Genomic DNA, 21,961 nt, shown 5'->3' with positions numbered 1-21,961 from the left:
ACTGTAATTTCCTATATACTAGCATCTATTTTCTAGTTGGCTCTAACTTGGTTATTGTTTATTCCAAACTGAAGAGTACATAACAAGGATGAAATTTCAGTCTCAGGATGGAATAACTGGGTTGTCGGTATATTGCATTTAACAAAATGAAGTTTTTATGAGTTTGTTCTTTTTTTATTCGAGTCAGATGATAAACGTGAATCTGATTTACAGTCAATACAAACACAAGTGTCTATATCTTCTCCGAAATACGCTCTTTCATTTATTTCGAGAGGAATTTCCTTTTAAGCCTTTTTCTTTCGTTTTGGCCGTCTCAAAGGGGCTATTCATTACTTTTGTAAGGAAGATTTTGGCAATTTTTGCCCCACCCCCTTTCTACCACCATGTAAGGGTACATAAGATTTTTAATATCCCTCCCCCCTATACCCTTACGTAAGGTTCCATTTCGTTTTTCAAAATAATAAAATAACGAACTTTACATCACTGGAACTGTTATTAAATTTACTATTATTAAATTATTTTCAACAATCTTTTTGTGTAAGGAAATGTTTTAAAAAATTAAAATCTAGACTAAATGTTTTTTCGACATTTTTTTTTTGTATATGATGCGATATTAATTAAAAATAAAACATGCCATACGTGGTGCGATTCTTTTCTTATATTTTACACTAGTGGTACCCGCACGGCTTTGCCCGTAATAGAAAAATTAAAAGATCTTTTGGTTCGCCTGTATATTTACAAATAATGTATGGTGAATTTTCTCGTCAGTTGGCTTGTACCCGTCTTACGGTTCCACGTTATGATAATTTCGTATCTCGCCAATTGGCTTGTGCCCATGTTACGGTTCCATGTTAAGATAATTTCGTAATTTACTCGTCCATCTTATGAAATTTTTTTTCTTAAAATTGGAATAGAAAAAGAACTACATCGAATTTTCTAAAAATCGCTTCGAGGTGCATGCCCCCATGCTACATACTAACTTCGTGCCAAATTTCATGAAAATCGACCGAACGGTTTAGGCGCTATGAGCGTCACAGACATCCTGCATCCAGACATCCTACAGACATCCAGACATCCAGACATCCTCCGGACAGAGAGACTTTCAGCTTTATTATTAGTAAAGATAAAGAAGATAAAGATAAAGATTCTTTCCCATTTTATTAAATTTCTCTGAAAAATGGGCTTAAAATTGGAATAGAAAAAGAACAAAATCGAATTTTCGAAAAATCGCTTCGAGGTGCACGCCTTCATGCTACATACTAACTTCATGCCAAACTTCATGAAAATCGGCCGAAAGGTCTAGGCGCTATGCGCGTCACAGACATCCAGACATCCAGACATCTAGACATCCTCCGGACAGAGAGACTTTCAGCTTTATTATTAGTAACTAGTGGCACCCGCACGGCTTTGCCCGTAATAGAAAAATCTAAAGGTCTTTTGGTTAGCCTGTATATTTACAAATAATGTATGGTGAATTTTCTCGCCAATTGGCTTGTATCCACGTTACAGTTCTACGTTATGATAATTTCGTATCTCGCCAATTGGCTTGTACCCACGTTACAGTTCCACGTTATGATAATTTCGTATCTCGCCAATTGGCTTGTGCCCATGTTACGGTTCCACGTTATGATAATTTCGTAATTTATCATAGTTTTGTTCTTAAAATTGGAACAGAAAAAGAATTACATGGAATTTTCGAAAAATCGCTTCGAGGTGCACACCCCCATGCTACAAACTAACTTTGTGCCAAATATCATGAAAATCGGCCGAACGGTTTAGGCGCTATGCGCGTCACAGACATCCTACAGACATCCAGACATCCAGACATCCTCCGGACAGAGAGACATTCAGCTTTATTATTAGTAAAGATAAAGAAGACTATTCATTCTTTCTTAAACAAGTAAAGAACAGCTCATCCTAATACGTTTTTTATCTTCCAAACACAAATGAAATAATATGATCACTGCCGAACCACTTGACGGCACGATTTCTAATATAATATATCGACTTTGAAAATATTACGTAAGATTGGGTTTGACCCCCCCCCCCCCAAAGTAAGGGTACGTAGAAAGTTTTCCAGACCCATTCTCCTGTTGACAATTTTGTAATTAATGAATGGCCCCTTAGCCCTTCTGGGAAAAAAACTAAAACATTTAGAAGACATTTTTTTAGAGAATTTCTTTACGAATCAACATGACCCCTTCGCAATGTATCAATTTGACCCAAACAACGCCATTACGTTAACACAAAAACGAGCTGCGAATGTGAGCAACTTTTGATGAGTAAAATCATTCCTCTTAGACAAGAAACACAGTAATAGTTGGTTTAATATGATGTAATTACACCCTTGTGCGAATTCATGAATCAAGTTGGGAATTTTTAATTTTCGACTTTTTTAGGTTGTTCAATCTTTGTTTATAACAGCTGTTTAGCCTACCAGTTGGTTAGGCGCTATAATCTCACGTGTTTTTGTCATAAATATTGTGTTTTGTTTAAGTGTTATAAATTTCTACATATTTTTGTTGTTTTTTCTCAATCCGGTCACTTTTCATCTTTTTGTTAGCCATGGATATTTCTCCATGGAAGAGGCAGGCCATTGTGACATTGAATAAAAATCTGATTGCACAACAAAAGAAAAAATGCTTTGTGCTTTGCTAAAAACATGTTTTAGAGATCTAGAATTCAAAGAAACTCTAGTTGATTCTATGCCTAGTAGAGTGAAAATGGCGCTGGGAAAAACAGGGGAGGGGGGCATACTAAGTGGTGATTCTGATTTTATAATTAAATGATGTAAATAAAGGTGATTTTGTAAAAAAAAATGGCGAGATTCCATTAATTCGTACAAGGATGTATTTTAGTATCCAATACGACAAAAGAAAGCAAACCTTAAAATTTTACTTTAGTACACAACAACCAACTTTTTAAAAATAAATTTCAAGCAAAATGTTTTTTTTCCACTTACGTAGGCCAAATCAGCTTAAGCGTGTTACATCCTCATAAGACTCTCAGTTCTGACATTTACGTAAGGTAATGTGGGACAAAGTGAAACGGAGGGACAAATTCAAATGGTGAAATATTTACTCTGCTTTTTACGCCATCTATCTGGTAAATTTAAACTATGTAGTAACACATTTAGTCTATTCCAATCAAAAAAATACCTTTGAAAATCAAAGAATATTGTAATACAAGTAATTTTCAAAAATTGATACTCATATTGTAAGATGTTAATCTAAGTTTAAAATTATTTTTGGGATTATTAAATGGTAAAGTTCTTGTCTTAACATTTGAAATATTACCATTTGAATTTTTTTAATATTTGAAATATTAATCGAGACTTATATGAATATTCAGTGCAGTATTTATTTGTCTAATACGTATTTAGCTATTTCTATTTTAAATGCTTTGTACAGTTAGTCAAATGTATGCGGGGGAAAGTGGATGGGGCAAAGTTAAATGGTTCATTTCTTTTACTTACTCAATCCTTTAACAAATTGCTTATGTTTTCATTTATCCATTATTTCATTTACATTCCTTCACTTAATAATTCCCTTATTTATTCATTTATTCACTTATTTTCTTATTCATTCACGATTTTTTAAACTCATTTATTTTTCCTCATATATTAAATTATTAGTTTAGTATTTTAATGTTTCATTGTTTTCTCATTTATATTTTTTTTCCTTTATTTACTTATTCATTTAATCAAAATTAACTTTAATAATCGAATAAAAAATGTTTTAATGCAAGTTTTTCTATAAAATATTTATTCTTTCTTCATATACTGTAATTTTCAGCTCAAATTTCCAATTTGTTCATTTTGAAAAAGTAATTTAGCTTGACTATTTCACTTTGCCCCACATTACTTTACTTGAGAAATAAAAGCCATTATATCAACTTTACTTTAACTTAACTGGACCCAATCGCCCTTACTATATCTTCGTACCTAAGCGTTTTACTTAAATTACGCAATGAGAAGCTTAAAAATGCGAAAATGCGTTTACTTAATATACTTTTTTGATCCGCTCATTTTCACCACAAACTTTTTTTTTTTTTTTTTTGCTCATCAAATTGTATTTATAGGCGTACAGTACTTAAAATGAGGCAAAAAGTTTTTTTTTTTTTTTTTGAGGGGGAGCGTGCTTGACTTTGAACATGACAATAATTCGGGCTTTTTTTTTTTTTTTGTATCACATATTAGACAATTATCTTTCTTTATAACAAAAATCTAAAAGCGTACATCTGTAATCTGTCCGCATCCGAAAGATACCATAGGATTCAGAAAATGTAATCAGACAAAGACGTTCTGAATGTAGTAGTAATTTTTTTTACCAATCGAAGAATATCGCCAATATGTCAGCAAAAAGCCGCTAAGTCCGTCGCAAAAACCAAGTAGCTACTACCTGCTTGGCGTGTGCAGTCAGCAGGGACTAATCCTCTTGGAACCAACATTTCTCTTCGTCCGCAGTCAAATGCCACGGCAAACTAGTTCCTACACAGGAACTGAAGTTGGGGAGCGAAACGGGCAAGTGGCGGAGCCCCTTCTTTATATTTGAATTGCCTATTCGCGATGTTTTCTGAAATGTTGTATTGCATTCATAATGTGAGGGAAATTCAAATGCCATTAATTAAAACGCATTAAATCAAATTTGCTATGATCAAACGGATGACAATGCTGAGTGTCGCACTCCGAAAGAATGCTGTAAAATGCGAGAAATAGTTTCAGCTCTCAGGGAAAAAAAATAATTAAACTCATTGAAGAAATTAATTTTTATCCCGCATGCCTTAAGTAATTGCAAAAAATGTCAGCAGTTAGATTGAAAAAATATATATAATTTAGGATTCAAAAACGTTAGTTTTTTGTTTTAAAAGCTTCCTTAAACTTTTTTTAAGTAGCTTCTCTTGCATAAGAATGTAATTTTTCTCAAATAATATTTGAAATAAAATATTCGAATGAAATTAGTACATTGCGCGTAAAGAAATTAATTCCTAAAATGACAGTTATTGCTCGGGACTTTTTCTTGCCAAGATTAACTTCATTTTAAATTTGAATGTTTAATTACCAGAACAATAAATCGACGAATTTTTATGCTGTAAAATTTGAGAAAATTGAAACATCGAATAAAATTTTTTATCACTGCATTATTTTAATTTATATTTACTTTTCTGTTTCAGGTACAACAAGAATAATGCCCTTGTAACCTTGAATTAAGTAAAATTCGGCGGAGCAAATAATTAAGAAATAAATGTAGAAAGAATTATGCTTAAATATTCTTCAGTTCGAAAGAAAAAACTGAAACAATGCAATGGTTTCACAATAACAAATTGCTCAAACTGCTGCGTTTATTTTCTCACAGTTGTCACTTAAAATTATTCGAAAACATTCGTATCAGAAAATGAAAATGAAAAAGTCGAAAATTCTAATGTAATATTATAACTGTGAATACTACATACGCCTTTCTTTCTACAAAATGGAAAACTACAGTGACTACAACTTTTCTTTAAATGCTACAGTCGAACCTGAAAATATATTTGTTTTACCATGGTGGCAACAGCTATTGTGGAGTCTTGTTTTTGGAATCATGATATTCGTTGCGACTGGTGGCAACGCCATTGTGATGTGGATAGTTCTAGCTCACAAGAGAATGCGCAGTGTTACAAATTATTTCCTGGTTAATTTAAGTCTGGCTGATACCATGGTTTCAACCCTGAATGTCATCTTCAATTTCGTGTACATGTTGGATGGTGACTGGCCGTTCGGAAAAGCTTATTGCAAGATATCCAATTTCATCGCAATCATTTCAGTAGCTGCATCCGTCTTCACTTTAGTGGCAATTTCTTTTGACAGGTAAAATCTCTTTTGACTTTATGCGTTTGTTCTGATTTTTTTTCTTTTTTTTTTCAATTATCTTGTTCTACGGCTTCCTAGACCCGACTCCGGCCTTCAGCATGATTGATTAGCAGTTTCGGCAAAAAAGTAATCACGTCAAGCAAGCCAAGTGTTTTCTAAACCAATCATGTTTCACTCCGGGAGTAGGGTTAAAGTAACTCATGTTTACAGTAGTATTTTAACAATATTGCAACTATTGTCCGACCATAACGAGAAAAGCCACCACCGTCAAGTCTGAGCCTGTCTACTACCATAGAAAGGACTTCGTTCATTTTCTGAAAGGGAAAGCAGAAAGGTTTTTTGGCGCCATTTTGCCACTCATCTGATCGCTTTTGGGCAGTCGTTCGGGTTTTGCAACATTAAGCTTCCCTTGGAAAAATTAGACGCGCCTCGTAGCTATAGCAGTAGACAGACGCAGACATTTCGACGGTGGCATTTCTCGTGATGGTCGGACAGTAAACGCGTTATAATAACGTTAAAATTTCACAAACAGCAATAACTATTCCTAACACGTGTTTCGCGTTTAGCTCCATGTGTGGCCCCAGGCACACCAGACAAATTATCGCTGCAAAAAATCCTTTCATCCATGAACCCATTTTTGTGTTTAATTGTAACAACTGGAAGTGTCATCCACCGTTTAACACGGCGTTCTGTGAAATTTTCGCCGAATATCGCTAAGCTGACACTGGATTTGATACCTCATTTTGGTTTGAAATAGTGCTAAATTTTACCAACTGAAAGATAAATGTTTGACAAATCCGTTACGAAGCCTCAGAGTATCGAGAATATTCTCGGCGTTTCGCGAAGTGTTTTAAGAGCAGCGTAGTTTTTGGGAGTGAAAAAACCAGCTGAAGAGATCAATCGTGAGATTTTGCTGATGCCAAAAAATCAAAGGTTGGTAAACAGGAAAATGGGATCGTTTAACTCTGGACAGACTTGAATTTTAAAGGAAATCAGGTTAAAAATAATTAATAGGTAGATCGGAAATATAGCAAAATTATACCTCTGTACCAATAAAAGCATTGCAAACTTTGAAAATAGCATATTCGAAGCAAGAGTAATCTCTCATTTAAAATTTTTAAAAACAGTTTTGTTTACCAAAGAGCAAGTGGAAATTTGAGATAAAGCTTTTGGAATGTTCTGACTGTAGTTCTAAGAAGGATCTTTACGTAGATGGAATTGTGAAGTTAACGTAACTCTTTTCAAAACTTTTTCTGTGGCTATAATTATTGCGAAATATTTCTTGTACCCCCCCCCCTCCCCTCTTTCTTTCTGTACGTTTTTAATCAATAGATAAAGAAAAAGGATATAGTATTTTATCTTATTTTTCGCACCACATGATCTGTATGTATTTTATTTTTCAAATTAAAGCGTTTCTTCTTCTTCTTCTTTTTTTTTTCGATAACTTCTTCAATTTGTTGGAGGGATGGAACTCGCGACTAATTTTCATCGGGGGCATCGCTGTGGCGAGAAGACTTTTTCTGCATATTTTAATTAAATTTAAAAAAAACTGCTTTTTTTTTTTTTTTTTGAATAATCTTAAGTTCTGGTTCTCGGTAAGTGACTTCTGCTATTCATTTAGTAAGGTAATGTGTGTACTATAGTAATGAAAAATAAGATATAATCACACAATTATTTTCTCATTATTTATGCAATATAGTATGCAGTAGCATTATCACCGTTCACTGTAATTATTTTATTACCTGATATATTAATCTCACATAATATTATTTTGCCGCGATTTTCTAATTTTATTAATACATATAAACATTGAACTACGAATAAAAGGAAAAATTTCCAGAAGAGAATATGAAAAATAATGCTTTGAAATTACTGTAAAAAAAATGATTCTCATTCGTGAGTAGAAACATTGTGTGTCATGAGACCACCTAATATAAGTGATAAAAAAGTAATGATTAAGAATAGTATTTCAAAAGGGGAAAAAATAGGAAAGTAAAAACGAGCAAAACATTTTTTTCTCTCGCTAAACACGGAATAAAAAAAATGAAAGTAAAAATGTTAAAAAAAGTGTGACACGAGAAATGCTAACATTGAAGTGATCCGGAAAAGGTTACATGGAAAAAATTTAAATAAGAACTCTGGTAAAAAAATATGAAACATACATCTAAGACAGGAGATTATTTTCGTTTAGAATTGTAACTATGACTGACAGAGCACCGATTCGGTGAACATATTTTAAGACAAACGAACCTCTTAAATGTGCCAATAAGATTGATTGATATTTTAAGTAAATGTGTATTTCACACATTGAAAATCAGAAAAACACCTTAAAAATCTTGTGAAGCGTATTTTCACGCTTATCGTTTTAAATAAAGTTTTATCAGCGCGGAAAACACAAAACAAAAGATAATTTATTTGAATAAAAACTAATTTGAATTTTTCATTTGAACGTTTTGTTGTTATTTATGTCACATATTCTAAATGTTAATGATAATATTTTTTAATCTTTCAATACCATCTTCCATTTCATTCTTGAAAGATTGAGTTTTTTATTGCATGGATCCCTAATATGGTGTTTGCTATTTGTTTGCTTCACTCCTCTAAAAATAATTGCATTCGTTTAAAATTTTTCAAGGAGTTTTTTCTCACCAAGAAAAACCCTAGACATATCTCTGGTTACAATACATACACACATCACTTGTTGTTTTATATAATTAATTGTTCACGCCTTTCTTATGACATTAAATGGTAGTTACATGAGTAGAGAAATTAAATCTTTTTGAATTTAGCTTCAGGAGGGGAACACTTTTCTTCCCTTGTTGCTTCAAAGCCTCTTTTATCCTTTAATTTCATGCTTCGCAAAATTAGAAGGCCTGTCTCATTTTTCAAAGAGATGCACGAAACGAATGGTAATAACTTCAAGGATGCTTTTTCTGCTAGCATGAGTATCAAAGCTTTTTCGTTGAGAAAAAAAATACTTGGTAAATATTTGTTCCTATAAGTGAGACGAGTTTCGTAAGTTATGTTTTTACACAGGTTCTAGTTTTTATTCCGTTTTTTAAAAAAGAAAGATAATTTTTTTAGAGAGGAAAAAAAGATCTTAAGTTAATGAAAATACGTCTACCTTTAATAATCTTTTCAAAGTTGATATTAAAATTTGATTTTAAATTTAAAATGCTAAAACTGAAATAATTTTGATGTATTGGCTGCTTCAAATTTCGAAAACATAATTAACAAATTTTCGTCTTTGTGGAGGACAAATTAATGGACGAAGATCGTTTTTTTTAATTGTGTTTTACAAGTTAATGAGAAAAGTATTGAATTTCTCTTAGGAAGACTCAAATATATACAGGGTGTTCCGTTTTAAGCTGCAATACCTTTATTTTCGCAACTGTTAGTCCTAGATGTATAGGGTAACGACCCCAGTAATTGGCACTTTAAGAGTTTGTCCTTAAACTTACATCTGTTTTCATTACTTGGAAAAAAAATATTCAGTTGCAAATATTTTTGTATCAAAGAATGCACATCTGTGCATCTATTTAGTTCACTAAAAGCAAAAATATTTGAATTGATATTTTTATAAAAATATATTCATAAAAAATTCACCAGTAATTGGCACCTGATGCCCCAGTGTATGACACCTTGTGATCCCGTAATTGGCACATGTTGATAGAACTAGAAAATGACATTATTTTTCACTTTTAGATTGTATACAAATATTATCATCATAAGAAACATAATTAATGTTAATTTAAAGTAGGTAATTTTACATAAATTAATGTTAAGTCACTCATCTTGTCGTTGAAAAAGTGTTTTAGAGAAATAAAAAAATAATTTGGTGTGTTGCGTGGAAAAAAATATCGAGATTATTGCTGTTTCATTAATCGGTATGTAGTTTCGATTTTACGAATTATAGCTATTTCCACAGAAAAAAGAACATTGACCTGATGATTCTAAGGAACCATAAGAAATTAAATGATTCTCTACAGTCGCAATATCTAACTAATGGCCAAACATATTTAAGTTTTTTACTGTTTCTCTTAAAAATGTAACAGTATATTCTGTAGAATTCAAATCAGTAGTAGAACCCATATAATTAACTTGCTGCAAAAGTATCAGAAATCAAAATAGTGACATATTGCACGACACATTAGTGTTTATGGACACATGTGCCAATTACTGGAGACTGGCAAAACTGAAGCACCACTAAATGGCATCCGTCATTATTTCAAAAATCCATAAAGGGACAAAAATATATTTCTACCCACTCAAAGTAACAGCTTTCAACTAAACAAAATTTTTGACAACGAAAATTTAATATATATTTTAAGTCAGTTTTTAATGGATTGATGTGCATGCTTCCCTCAAGCCAGAGAAGAAGTTTTTGAAACAAAAATGTCTGATTTGACACAAGCCACAACTTTTTCTCTTTCCAATGCACTGCTAAAATTTAGTAACAGGAATTGAAGTAAAAATATTTAAAATGTACTTTAAGGCTAGTTGGTATATAGCCTTCTACTTTTAAAAGATTGGATACGAATCTTATTTTAAGATATTTTTGTCGGAAGTGCCGATCACTGGTGACCTGCCAATTACTGGGGGGTGTTACCCTACTTCCAATTGCAAAAATGTTCAAAATCAGATGCAGAGTTAAGATAGCGAAAGTTTGAAGTAAAGCTAAAAATCAGTCAAAAAATAAAAAATTTAACTTTTTGTACGGGATCCCAAGTCCCGCAACTTATAATTAGGGAAATAATCTCCATTGAAAACTATTACTGACACAAAAAAATTGACATTTGTGCGACCAAAATTCAAGGAGATGTTCCATTTCAAAGTTTTAAGGGACCATACAGAAGATGGTCCTAAGCGTGGAATTTGAACTTATCGCCCTTTCAGAGGAACGATAAGTTGTCGAAGTAAAAAAACTAAGTAGTTATTGCTATTCCAAAATAAATGCAAATATTATGCCTTGATACGCAAAAACACACTACAAAACCTCGAACAATTTGAAAAACCACACTCTATGCACACATATAATTTTAAACACATGTTAACCGCTAGATTTTCCGCCAAAAAGGTGTTCTTGATGGCGTTTGAAAAGTGGTGTGTCGCAAAACGCTGCGTTTCATGTATCGGTGAATATTGGTCGTACTAATTTCAAACTTTTTGTATTGGAATTATTTTTTAATGGAGATTATTTCCCTAAACATGTTAGGGTACCTGGAGCCCTCAAAAGTTAAATTTTGTATTTTTTGACTTATTTTTATTTTTACTTCAAACTTTCACTATCTTAACTCAACGTTCTGATTTTGAACATTTTTGCAACTGGAAGTATACATCTAGAACTAACGGTTGCGAAGATAAAGGTCTTGCAGGTTAAAACGGAACACCCTGTGTGTGTGTGTGTGTGTGTGTGTGTGTGTGTGTGTGTGTGTGTGTGTGTGTATATATATATATATATATATATATATATATATATATATATATATATATATATATATATATATTTATTTATTTATTTATTTATTTATTTATTTATTTCACAATTAATGCATGTTTTGGGCTATGATTTTGCAATCATGAAGCAAAAGAAACACTTATAGACAAAGAAGTAATGATAAAAATCAAACTAATTGAGTCACTCATATTAATCTTATTAGAAAATCTTCAACGTAAATTTGAGGCAAGAGAATGACTACTACACTCCAGGATACCCTGCAGCCTGCACTATCGCTTGGTTTAACCGGTCGAGTAGGATTCTGAAGGCAGCTTTGATTTCTAATCCAGATGAGGAACCAACATATAACACGTTCACTATCACCCCCAGGAGGTATTGATTTGAAAGGGGAACTTGCAGGCCATTGTTACTACAATAGATTTTACGTGCGCCAGTCACAGTTATCAAACATGGAGGATCTTTGACCGAGTTGACTCACCTGCAAATCAGAAATAAATATTTAGACACTCAGAACAGTTTGGAAATTGGAAATTAAAAGGGTAAAACATCAGCCGAAGTATCTTACACTATGTCGATCTACCCCCCCCCCCCCCATCTCCTCGTATTTTTCAAAAACTACGTGTCTAATACAGCTCCAATGAACATTTAAAATTCTAAGACCCGTTATAGTAATGGAATTATTAAAGTCTGGAAAGTGTCATTTTTATCTCTCACTAATCCGAAACCTAGGCCACTTACAAGTGACTTAGACCCTTTAAAAAATCGCGTCAAGGAGATCATCTGGCATTAAGTAAAGGAAAACGTTTAAAGACATGAAAAAATTGCATTATTATAGTTAAAAGCTTTATTATTATAGTTAAAAACTATTATTATAGTTAAAAACTTCAGTTTTTTTTTTTTTTTTTTTTTTGTTTTTTTTTTTTTTTTTGAAAACAACATTAAACTTTTATTATAGTTTAAAACTAACTTATCAACAATAAAATACATGTAGATTAAAATCATGTGGCACAGTGTAATATAGTTTAAAACTATATTGTTGTACATAAAAAGTAGTCGAAAACTTTGTACTGCATAGTGAATAAAATATGACAACGTATATAAAGTACAAATTGAGAATGAAAAAAGGTTAAAAAAAAACAGCAACTGTTTAAAAAACCAGTGCTGGTTTTTTAACCTTTTTTCATTCTCAATTTGTACTTTATATACGTTGTCATATTTTATTCACTATATTGTTGTAGTTTAAAACTGCATTTTTTAATGATCATTCCACTTCACGACACAATTTCAAAATTTGTCTCCAAACAAATTAAAGCAAAGTTCTTACCTACTTGCCAAACGTTGCCAAAAAAAAATATATAATTGAAATTCTCAATTAAGTTATTATGAAATATTTTCTCCAGTTGGCATGTTCTGCGTTACGATAATTCTCCCTGAAAATATAGAAATTTGAAGAATTTTTCAATAACTGCAAGTAACAACAAAATAAATAAATAAATAGAACTGTTCTGCTGTTGCATTTTGTATTCATCGTTTGCCAAAATTAACTTATGTTTTATCATCAATCCAAAATAATAACTTTGAGTCAGAAAGGTCAAAAAAGTTGTCACATGTGCCCGTAAGTAAAATACTTTTATTAATTAGTTATGGACACATTAGCTTAAAAGGATGTTAAATATCAATATCATTAATTAATTACAAAATATGTTACACATAATTAATGACAAAAAATGTACTTTTACCTTTCTGGTGGAAAAAAAGCTAAGAAATAAATACGTCTCAGATAAACTACGATCTTAAAACTAAAATAAAGAAAAAAGCAATGTCAGACCCTTAGGAAAAAAATCCTCCAAAAATTTACATGCTAAGAAAATTAACTATTGGTGACTGAGAAAAATTAAAATTATAACTTACACTTAAGATAAAGCTTATGTTTAGAAAAAAGTGGTGAGGGTGTTGTTCAAAGACACTATTTTGAGAACCTATTGATGGTGTACCTGGAATAGCGATTAAAAACTTGCTATAGACAATAAAGACAAAACTTCTCATTACTGGTTAGGTTACTGGTTAGGCCCGTAACTAGCCATTTACGCTAATTGTAACTTTCTCTTTTCAGTGACATTCACATACATGTACATTACAATACTGCGCAGAATACACTTCTCAAATTTGAAATTGCGAGATAAGAACAAATCGGCAACTGCTTTGAAATCACACAGAAATAGTTTCTGAATTTATCAATAAAGCTTATATGTTATGAAGTTGTGATTTTCTGAATCACATAATATTTTACAGTTAAAATATAAATTAATTTATAAAACTCAAATGAGGTATGGGTTTAATTAATAACCTTACCCTCGTGTTATAATCGTTATGACAATGCTCCTAATTAAAACTGCTCATTGTACCGTATCTCGGTGATATTACTGGATCCTCACGTGCCTTCAAAAGTGTTATAATCCATATTTTCAAGTATTGTTTGTAGAGAGCTCCTCTAAAGGCCGTATTTAGCAGTCAAAAGATCTAAAAATTAACAAAAGGTTCTATTTTTTAGGATTTGACAAACCCGTTGACTTTTAATAAACCGGCAAAGATATTTGGTAAAAAGCTACAACCTAATAAACTGATAATTTGGAACATATTAGATCTGACACGGAATTTTCCATTTGTATACATGCTTATTTATTAACAGATGCACATGAATTGGCTATAAGAACACCACGCTTATAAGATCACATTCACAAAGTCCCGAAGAGTGACCATTTATAACGACGTCCGACAGTAAACCGACATATATTTGTGTCTCACTAGCGCAACCAGAAATACCTTCTGAAGGGGTTTTTGATCAAAATTACCTTCTGGGAGGGAGGTAATCAAAAATATCTTCTGAAGAGGGTTTTTGATCAAAAATACCTTCTGGAGGTTTTTTTTTTTTTTTTTTGATCGAAACAGCGATATATATATACATAAACTACTGTACTAGAATTTGCTTTTATGTCAAAACTAATGGCTCTGGGGTATATTTTTCACCCCTCCCCCTTCGCTGCGCCACTGATGTGTCTATGTACGTTTATAAGCGAAATTCTTTCAACCATGAAAAATTTCTTGTTGCACCATTGGCGTGAAGTGATCCTATTATATCGGTAAAAATGTGGTCGGAAAATAGCCATATAAAGTCCCTATTTTTTAATCTGCTGGAAGAGTGGGAACCCTTTGGGCATAATATTTATGTACTAATTAAAAGTAGATTCACTGATCTGAAGGAATCCTTAAAAAAAAGTTATGAAAACATTGTATGGGGGGGGGGGGGTAGCTATTCAATTTCGCAGCCCCAATAAAAAAGTTTTTCTGTATCCGCCCCTGGTGACAGCTAACCGCTACGTCACACAAGTTGTGAAGTCTGTTGTTCTAACCTTGATTCAGCCCTCACTCAGCGCTGTAATAAAGCAAGACAATGCCAGGCCGTATATTTCTCGAAGAACCCGTAACATCCTGACCAGATTTCGTATATTTCTCGACGAACTCGTAACATCCTGACCAGATTTCACAGGCCAGTAGCCTCTCCATATTTGTACGTGACATGAATCGAGGATCACTGGCACAAACCGTTGATGATCTGTGCACAACAGCGGATGTGACTCGGGTGAATTACTGTCTGACCACTGATTGTATGGAAAGACAAACATGCGTTTTACAGCCGGAAATGGACGAATCTATTATTTTTCAGCGATGCCAGCATTTGCAGAAGCAGAGTCTCATTCAAATGAGCGGAATTCCGGCATCATTTTTTTTACTTGTCCCCCTCATTCTGATAGATTCGTCTTATCTGGACGCTAGAAAATTCCATACAATCCGTGGTTGGACAGTAACTTCCGTAAAACTTCAGTGCACGCATTGATAACGTGCCTCGACGAATTGAGGCCTGTATAAGCTGTCCGAGGTGGGCACATCAGATGGTGAATAACTTGGTTAATTTTTAATAACTTCTTCTATATAGTATCTCTTTTCCATATCTATCTCACCGCTATATCCTCCTAATTTTCATGACACTAAGCATTCTTTCTTGGTGTTGATTTCACTTTTGAGGAGTGTATTAGTGTAACAGCAATCACAATTCTATAATAATTTTGCGCTGTCTTTACAAATTACTTTAAAAGTAGTATCGATACTCTTCTTCGATAGTAACAGCAATCACAATTATATAATAATTTTGCACTGTCTTTAAAAATTACTTTAAAAGTAGTATCGATACTCTTCTTCGATCGTAACAGCAATCACAATTCTATAATAACTAGAAAATTGCCCGTCAAAGTATGACGGGTGAAAATTGCTTCGACATTTGAACGAAGCAGTTGCCTGTTTGATGATATTTTGATGGTTTAAATGTTAATTTAAACTCCAGTAGACAGCGTTCATTGTTGACCCCCCTTTTTCGTTTCTTCATTCTTTTAAAATGAGTCTTACCAGTAAGACAGTTAAGATACCGGATCCAGTTCAGTCTCCTCAAAATAAAGCATTTCCCTGCATGTCAAACATTACCAATACATATTATCGAATTATCATGTGGAGCGAAATTCATTGTTGATGACGTCAGGAGCATTACTCGACCATTCGCCATTATACATATGAGGATTTTGCGGCATATTTGAAATCCTTTTAAATGTAATATCCATACTCTTCTTCGATCGTAACAGCAATCACAATTCTGTTAGAGTTTTGCGCTGGCCTTAAAAATTATTTTAATTGTAGTGTCTTCTTAGATCGTAGCAGCAATCACAATTCTATAATAAATTGGCACTATCTTTAAAAATTATTTTAAAAAATGTATCGATACACTTTAAAAAATGAATTTATTTTCTATACTTCTTAGTAAAGTTTAGAATAATATGAATAGTAGTTTGACTTTATGTCTTCAGTTCGCTTTGAAGTCGATTGTTTTTTCCTTTTTTTTTTTTTTTTTTTCATCCTATGCAAATCTGAAAGAATGTTGCTGGTTTGAAAAATATTCTTGTGTACTTATATTTTACTCAATTCTTTTCCAAAGCAATACTTCTCTTTTCATAAAGTCACATTGCCGAAATATTACTGAAGTTTTATGAAAATATTTTCCTAATAGAACCGAAGACATGTTTTGAAAAGCAAACATTCCCTCAAAAAGTATATTTTTAAGGAAGAAAAATGCTTCTTTTACTTTTCTTGAACAAAGTTTTTCCCTTAAAACCTCTTTTAGTAAATATTTTTTATGAATATCGTCTGCTCTTCTGTTCTTTCCGGAAAATGGAACAATAGAACAACAGTCTCTATATTTAGTTCCCCTGTGGGTGCTCTAAAATGACATTTCTATTCATGACCTTTATACGATAAAAAGTTTTTTTTTCCCTGTAGATGCTAATAGAAAAACTTTATAGTTTTGAATTAAAATCTTTAATAGATTTTAAACTTCTGCAAATGATAAGATTGGCGAATAACTTGCATATGTTCGCCATTAATGCTGCCACAGCAACTGCCTATTGTTTTCATTAAAATGTATTTGAAAGCTTTTTAGAAAAAAATAATAATTTTACAACTTTTTGTAGGTTTTTATTTTTTTCCTAGGAAATAATGATAAGAATTATATTCTTCTGTTTCCAAAATATTAGATGGACTATAAAGTACAGTCTTCCCTCCCCCTTCAAACCAATACATTTTTACGAAGTTTTAATTTTTGATTAATGATGCAAATACTCTCGTTGTCAACATCTTTGCTGTTTAGTTTGCTAAATTCCAACCTCGGAAAGATAAAAAACCCCAGACCGATAAAAAATCAACTAGTTTTGGAGTAAAATTTCTGAATCTGGAATTTTGGATATTAGCCAAATGTTCAAGATTTCGGCACGTATGAAGTGCGGTAATTATTGTAACAAATGAAAATCAGATGGTGCAATGTCGGAGAGTAAATTCCAAATAATGTCAACAAAAAAAAGCCGTGAATCTTCAACATGGTTATGTAAGATCACACTGCTCAAGACAAACCCCGGAGAAAAATAATGAATTTCGGGGGGTTGCCTTATTCTCCAAACTGACTCGATAGGTTCGATAAGTCGGGAAGAAGGTCCATGCGGGTAGTTCTTTGTTGGTACTTACAAGGCTGACTTAGAAACGATTTCCTGGGCTCAAGATCCTTGCGGTAGGATCTTCATCGATATTTGACAAACAGGTACGAAAACCGTACAGCGATTTCCTCCTCGTCGGTATTTGATAAAGGCAGTCTTCAGGTAGGATTATCTAGACCAGTGGTGTCCAACCTTTTGTTACCCTAGTACCTCACCTCATAGTAAGAAGATACTTAATTTGTTCCTGAGTAATATGTTAAAACTAGGAAAAGGAAAGAAAATTACTTGCAAGAATTGTTCTTATAATTGTTGCATGCTTGTTTTATTAATATTAAGATTCCACCAGTCGTTTTTAAATATTTGGCTCTAAACTTGCAACAATGAATCTTAATACCGAATGAAGACGATTGTTTTGGACGTTTCCAGAGCAGTTTTCGATTCGTAATATTAACCACAGCAGCGGACCACAGGTTCGGCACTACTGATCTGCGCCAAAGAGCCTTGTCTGATCCTTTTACGCGTGCATGACTCGTTAGGATCCATCCTAACTGATCAGGTAGGGATGAAATGAGTTTGGTTTAAAGGCAGCATCAAGGCAAACTAAACTCGTTACGGTCTTTATGTCTGATGTAGGCTGTGCGTAGGTATTGCGTCGGACTCGAGATTGGTGGATCAGCGGATCAGATACTTTTGCCGAGAATACCGGGTACATGGGAGGGATTTTTATTTATTTGTATTTATTTATTTATTTTTATTTTCTTTTCTTTTTTTCCCGTACGGAGCAAAGTGAAAAATAACATATTTTAAATGAAATATTTTGTATTTGATTTCAAAAATATTTTCAATTAAAGAATGAATATATGAATAAAAAATCAAATAATATATAAACGAATAAATAATAATTTTTTTTTCAAATAACATTTAAAAAAAATGATGGGACAAAATAGTGAATGAATAAGAAAATAACTGAATGAATGAATAAATAAGCGAATGAATAATCAGGAAATGTAAATGAATAATTCAATGAATAAATATGTAAGTCATACAATATGTGAATTAATGAGTTAAAAAATGAACCATTTGCCCCATTCACTTCATGACTTATATTAAACACGTAAAATCATAACATGTCCAATATTAACTCAATAAGTAATTTACTGGACATCAGTAGGTATCAGTTAATACTTAAAATTTAAAAAATTTAATAACAAAAAATTGATTATTTTATAAAAGCAGATTTTTTTTTTCTGAACCACAAAATAATGCAATATGTGTATAAAATTTTGAAAAAATGACTTGTATAAGTTTTTTCTTTGGTATTTAAAACTATTTATTGTTTGCTTGGAATCAACTATTAGTTTAAAAACACAGTTAAAGTATTTCTAGATAGGCAGTGTCTCAAACTGCAAAAATATTTTACCATTTCACTTTGCCCCGCCATTTCACTTTACCCCACATTCCTGTACTATGTTTCATGATTTTGAATGTAATATGATACATAGGTTAACTTCCCTACTTCTCAGTCAGCTTTAAATACTAATCATAAAAACTAAAACAATATAAGTGCTAGCTATGTGAAATTTCGAGCACCCACTTGTTTGCGCGAAGATGTTTCGTCCAAACATTTATTAACTCTAGATACTTCTTGTTCACCTTTAATTTCGAAAATACTTTGCTAAGTAAGAATTTTATCTTCTTGATTAAACGTCGAACTACATCGTCCTTTATCGTAATTTAATTAAATTTGAAAAATTGATTAAACATTATTTTTAGCTCCAATTGAAATGGAAAATATTTCGCATGAGACAAGATTTCATTTTTGATGAGTTTGCTAAATGATACTTAAATTAAGTTCTTATTTTTAAGTAAGAGTGTCAGATCTGAAAGGTTTTTTTTTCTCTCCTTTAGTGCGCTTTAAGTTAAAAATGATAAAAACTTCCAAGTCCGTAAAAAAATGTCAAACTTTTTTTCCCTTAAATGTTTGCAGCAAAAAGTCCAAAAGAAAAATTACAAGTAAAATTTACGATTTTTTTTTCCGATTTGAGAATAATGCTTCACTTTCATCAACCGTGAAAAATCAACTTCCTGCGCTTACAAACAAAACGAAAATAATGTCCTAAATGTCATAAATATAATCAGTATAACAACGATTTATCATTTGTCAAACCGCTGGAAAAAGTTATAGTTAAATCAAGGATATCGTTCAATCGAGGCGTATAGACATTCAATGCAGTCAAATCTGGACCAGTGAAATGTATCAAATGAATTGAGAAAATCCTCAAATCGGGCATCGTTAATTTGAAGTTATACTGTAATTAAATATATATTGTATGAAAATCTAAAACGAAATCTTGAAGATAACACGAAGGGGAAAAGGGGCATATGTGAGCACGGGGACACATGTGATCATGGTATGTTTTACTAGGATAACGTCAAGTAAAAAATCTCAAAAAAAAATTTCAAGTAATAGCAGTACCAGCCCCTATTATTTAACCAAACTTTCAGAGCAAGGAGCCAGTTTATGTTCCTGTGGTGACAGCTTCTTTGTTTTAGCAGATGCTGATGTACTTTTATCACTGTCTTTTTCGTGTAAAAACATATTTTAAACTAACTAATAAGCTAAATGTAATTATTGCAAACCATTATTAGAACACTCACCTAAATTTATGCCAGTGTTTAAATTTTGCAATTAAATTAAAAATTCTTTATTTTTGAAAATTAGTTCTAAGGTAGGTGTTGGAACACTTGTGAACGCAATATGTAGGGGCACATGTGAACAGCTCCCATATCCTCTACGCAAATATAAATATTAGTGTAAGCTTATTATAAGTGTTAAAAGAGATGTAGATATTTATGATTATTGTTTTCCTGAAATCAGTTTGTAAATTTATTGTCAATTATTATTACATAATTACTAATTATTTATTTTATTACTTTTTATTGTTTTAATTCGTTAATTACTAAATAGTTGGCTAAAAATTTAGTGGTACATAATATTTGCTCGGAAAATAAAGACAAAATATTTTCCTTTAACTAAAACAGGAAGTTTAGAAAAATTTTAAAATACTTCATCATATTATGTATGAAACTTAAACGTAATATAACAAGAATATACTTTACATAATAAAATATTCTTCGTATTTTTTGGTAGACTAATAAAATATTTTTCCTGTCGATCGATTGATTAGAACATGCTGTGAAAATTTAAAATTTGACAGTGAGCAAAGTTCTGTAATTCTGAAAAAAAATCTTTTCTTAATAACAGTTACTGTGCAATTCAAACTGACAGTATAGGTTACAAGTATTTGAATGTAACTACTATATACGTATATGCTTCATTATAACGAATTTTTCGTTAAAATATGATGCTAGTCCCGCATTTTTCAATCGTGTTCACATCTGCCCCCTATAGGGGCACATATGAACAATTGTGAACATTTTTTTAAAATTCCATTAGGTAAAGAAATAATTCTTTAAAATATCTGAAAAAATTCCATGGCACAAAAAAAAAGACTATGGGAACTCTTTTTCTGAGAGACATTGAAAATATTTTTCGAGAAATTAAGAAATGAAAAAAAAAAATGTTCACATGTTCCCCCTTTTCCCCTATAAATTATTATTTTATCTCGGCAAGTGTTTTTTTTTTTTAGATAATTGATACTTCATTTTATGATACATAATCGATCTTTATGTTCGAGTACATAACATTCAAAAGCTGAAATTTAAAATTCCGGGGGTAAAGTACAAACATATGCAAAAATGGGTCCCATTCTGACAAATCGACTGAGGAATATATATCCAGTACCCCATCGTTTACGAACCCAAAGCACGTAGCAGTTGGAATTTACTAAAATATAAAACACCTAACATTTTGAAAGAACGAATTGTATAATGTTTTTATATTAACTAATATCATTTTTGATGAAATAGATATACAGGGTGACAAAAAATAACTTAGACACACATATTACACCCTAAACTTTAATGCTAATGAAAATATTACAATCGAACTTCAAAAAAAAAAAATATGAACACATTATTTCGTTCTAATACATTTACAAATTTTCAAAGTGGCTACCTTTAGGATTAATACAGAGCTTTAAACGTGTCACAAAATGTTCGGCTCTGGGCCGCAACTAACTTACTAATATTTTATCCCACATCTTGCATAAGGATTTCTTTAGGGATGCCACAGTTTTAGGAAGTTTAGCACACAACTTTGTCTCCAGGAACTTTTTGCACTGTTGAACTGCGTCAACGACCCCAATTTAATGGTTTGGGGTGAGATATGTGCTGGTAGTAAAATATCTCTTGTTTTTGTTGTTCAAGGGATAACATTAGTCAAACAGATCGCAAACGTATTTTGGAAGATGTTGTCTTACCTTGGTCGCAAAAGTTCATTGGAAACAAAAGATGGAACTTCCAACAGGATTCCACACCTGCGCACAGAGCTAAAGGCACTCAAGACTGGTGCGAGACACGTTTTCTGGACTTCATTGGAGCTCAAGAATAGCCACCGTATTGCCCAGATTTGAACCCAATGGATTATTTATTCTGTTTATTCCA

At 32.1% G+C, this 21,961-nt stretch overlaps 1 protein-coding gene across 1 annotated transcript in view; it reads left to right on the top strand.

Moving 5' to 3' along the window:
• Positions 1 to 5,425: 5,425 nt before the first annotated feature.
• LOC129225886 (tachykinin-like peptides receptor 99D) overlaps positions 5,426 to 21,961 on the top strand; it is a 148,954-nt gene continuing 132,418 nt past the window's right edge. The window contains exon 1 of the mRNA XM_054860416.1: positions 5,426 to 5,845. Coding sequence (XP_054716391.1) covers positions 5,469 to 5,845 — 377 coding nt within the window. The 5' untranslated portion in view covers positions 5,426 to 5,468. The remainder of the gene's footprint in view (positions 5,846 to 21,961) is intronic.

The sequence above is a fragment of the Uloborus diversus genome, chromosome 7, assembly GCF_026930045.1.
Source record: "Uloborus diversus isolate 005 chromosome 7, Udiv.v.3.1, whole genome shotgun sequence".
NCBI classification, from domain to species: domain Eukaryota; kingdom Metazoa; phylum Arthropoda; class Arachnida; order Araneae; family Uloboridae; genus Uloborus; species Uloborus diversus.
This window is presented reverse-complemented; position numbering and strand designations above follow the sequence as displayed.